The sequence below is a fragment of the Pteropus vampyrus genome, unplaced genomic scaffold, assembly GCF_000151845.1.
Source record: "Pteropus vampyrus isolate Shadow unplaced genomic scaffold, Pvam_2.0 Scaffold30, whole genome shotgun sequence".
Taxonomy (NCBI): Eukaryota; Metazoa; Chordata; class Mammalia; order Chiroptera; family Pteropodidae; genus Pteropus; species Pteropus vampyrus.
Window position 1 is genome coordinate 3,471 of NW_011888811.1, and position 1,575 is coordinate 5,045.

A 1,575-nucleotide genomic window follows, 5' to 3' on the forward strand; every position below is an offset into this window, starting at 1 on the left:
GGGGGATTCAGATGGACCCCAGTCACCACTGCAGAGCAGAGAGCCCGCGTCAGCACCCAACGCCTTGCATGCCTCACCCCGCGACCCCAGCCACATGCCTGCGGAGGGGATACCGTCACCATCCCCCGTTTTTCAGATGGAGAAACTGAGGCTCAGAGATCTAACCAGTCCAAGGTCACTGAGTGGTCAGCGGCCCAGACAGGATGGAAACCCAAATCCGCCTCCAGGGCCCACGTTCCGTCCACTGCTGGCTCCCCTCAGCCCGCGTCTCGGGGGCTCAGCCATGTTCAGAACTTTCCCGAACGAGGTGTGGGAAGGATGAGGGGACCCCCCCCCGTGGGGAGCGCCGGCGGCTCGCCAGAGCAGCGGGCCCCGTCCAGCACGCGGAGGGCTTGCGCGGCCTCCCGCCCCGCCGCGCCCCCGCGCCCCCGCGCCCCCGCGCCGGGACCTTACCCGGGTCGTCCTCGTCGCGAGGCACCTTCTTGAAGCAGTCGTTGAGCGACAGGTTGTGGCGGATGGAGTTCTGCCAGCCGGCCTTGCTCTTGTTGTAGAAGGGGAAGTTGTCGGCCACGTACTGGTAGATCTGGCTGAGGGTCAGGCGCTTGTCTGGCGCCCCGTGGATGGCCATGGCGATGAGCGCCGAGTAGGAGTAGGGGGGCCGCACCAGCTTCATTAGCTCCTCCTGCGACGGGATGGGCAGCCAGCCCAGGTCGCCGCCCCCCAGCCCGGGCACGCTGGGCAGCAGCTGCCTCTGCACGCCGCCGTAGGCCTGGGGCAGGAAGGGGCTGGCGCTGGGGCCGGGCAGGTAGGGCGGCGGGGTCATGGCCTGCCCGTTTAGCCAGAGGTAGGGGTTGGGGGTGGCCCCGTACTCGCCGCCCCCCTCAAAAGAGGGGGGCCGCTGAGGGCTGGGCACGCCCTGGGGGTGGAAGAAGTTCTCGTAGTAAAGGTTCATCTCGGGGGGCTCCTGGCCGATGCTGGGGAACTGGGGGCTGCAGCGAGGCGGCGAGGGAGCCGGCAGGTCGAAGGAGCTCATGCTGGGGCTGCGCTCGGGGGAGCCACCTGCGTGCCACCTGCACAGGGGAGCTGTCCCTGCAGGTGCTCAGCTTGCCCCAGCCTCTGACTTATACCCCTCAGGGCTTGGCTGGCGGCCCCACCCAGGGGCGGCCACCGCGGCGGACCCGCCCCCCTGTCCTCTGGCAGCCACCGGCCAACCCAGGGGAATGTTCCTGCCAGCCACATCGGTCCCGCTAATGACACTCGGACCGTGAAAACGGTCATTTCCTCTTTTATTTCTGCGTCCTCGTCTCTGCTCTTCCTGTCTATTCCCCCTGCCCTGTTTGCCCCTTTCGTCCTCCTGCATTCTGTCCTTTCGCCCTCCGTCCCTTCCCTTCTTCTCACATCTTCCCACACTTCTCTCCTTCCTTCTCTCTATCCAGCCGCTCTCTGCTCACCTGAGTGTCTTTCCCTCTCGCTTTTCCTCCTGCTTTTCCCGTGGACGGCTCCACGTCTCCCTCCCCCGTACTCCCGGAGTCTGTTTCCGGCTCCCGCGTCTCCTCGCACTCACGTCCTCGCCAT

At 66.7% G+C, this 1,575-nt stretch overlaps 1 protein-coding gene across 1 annotated transcript; it reads right to left on the bottom strand.

Annotated features, from left to right (window-relative positions):
- Positions 1-277: 277 nt before the first annotated feature.
- On the bottom strand, positions 278-1,110 carry LOC105289938 (forkhead box protein I1-like). The gene has a single exon (XM_011356773.2). It carries the CDS (start codon positions 1,031-1,033, stop codon positions 278-280), a length of 756 nt encoding a protein of 251 aa, XP_011355075.1. The 5' UTR covers positions 1,034-1,110.
- Between the last annotated feature and the right edge of the window lie 465 nt (positions 1,111-1,575).

Bases quoted from the DNA above. Each gene is read 5' to 3' on its own strand.
- LOC105289938 (XM_011356773.2), bottom strand. From the start codon at position 1,033: ATGAGCTCCTTCGACCTGCCGGCTCCCTCGCCGCCTCGCTGCAGCCCC.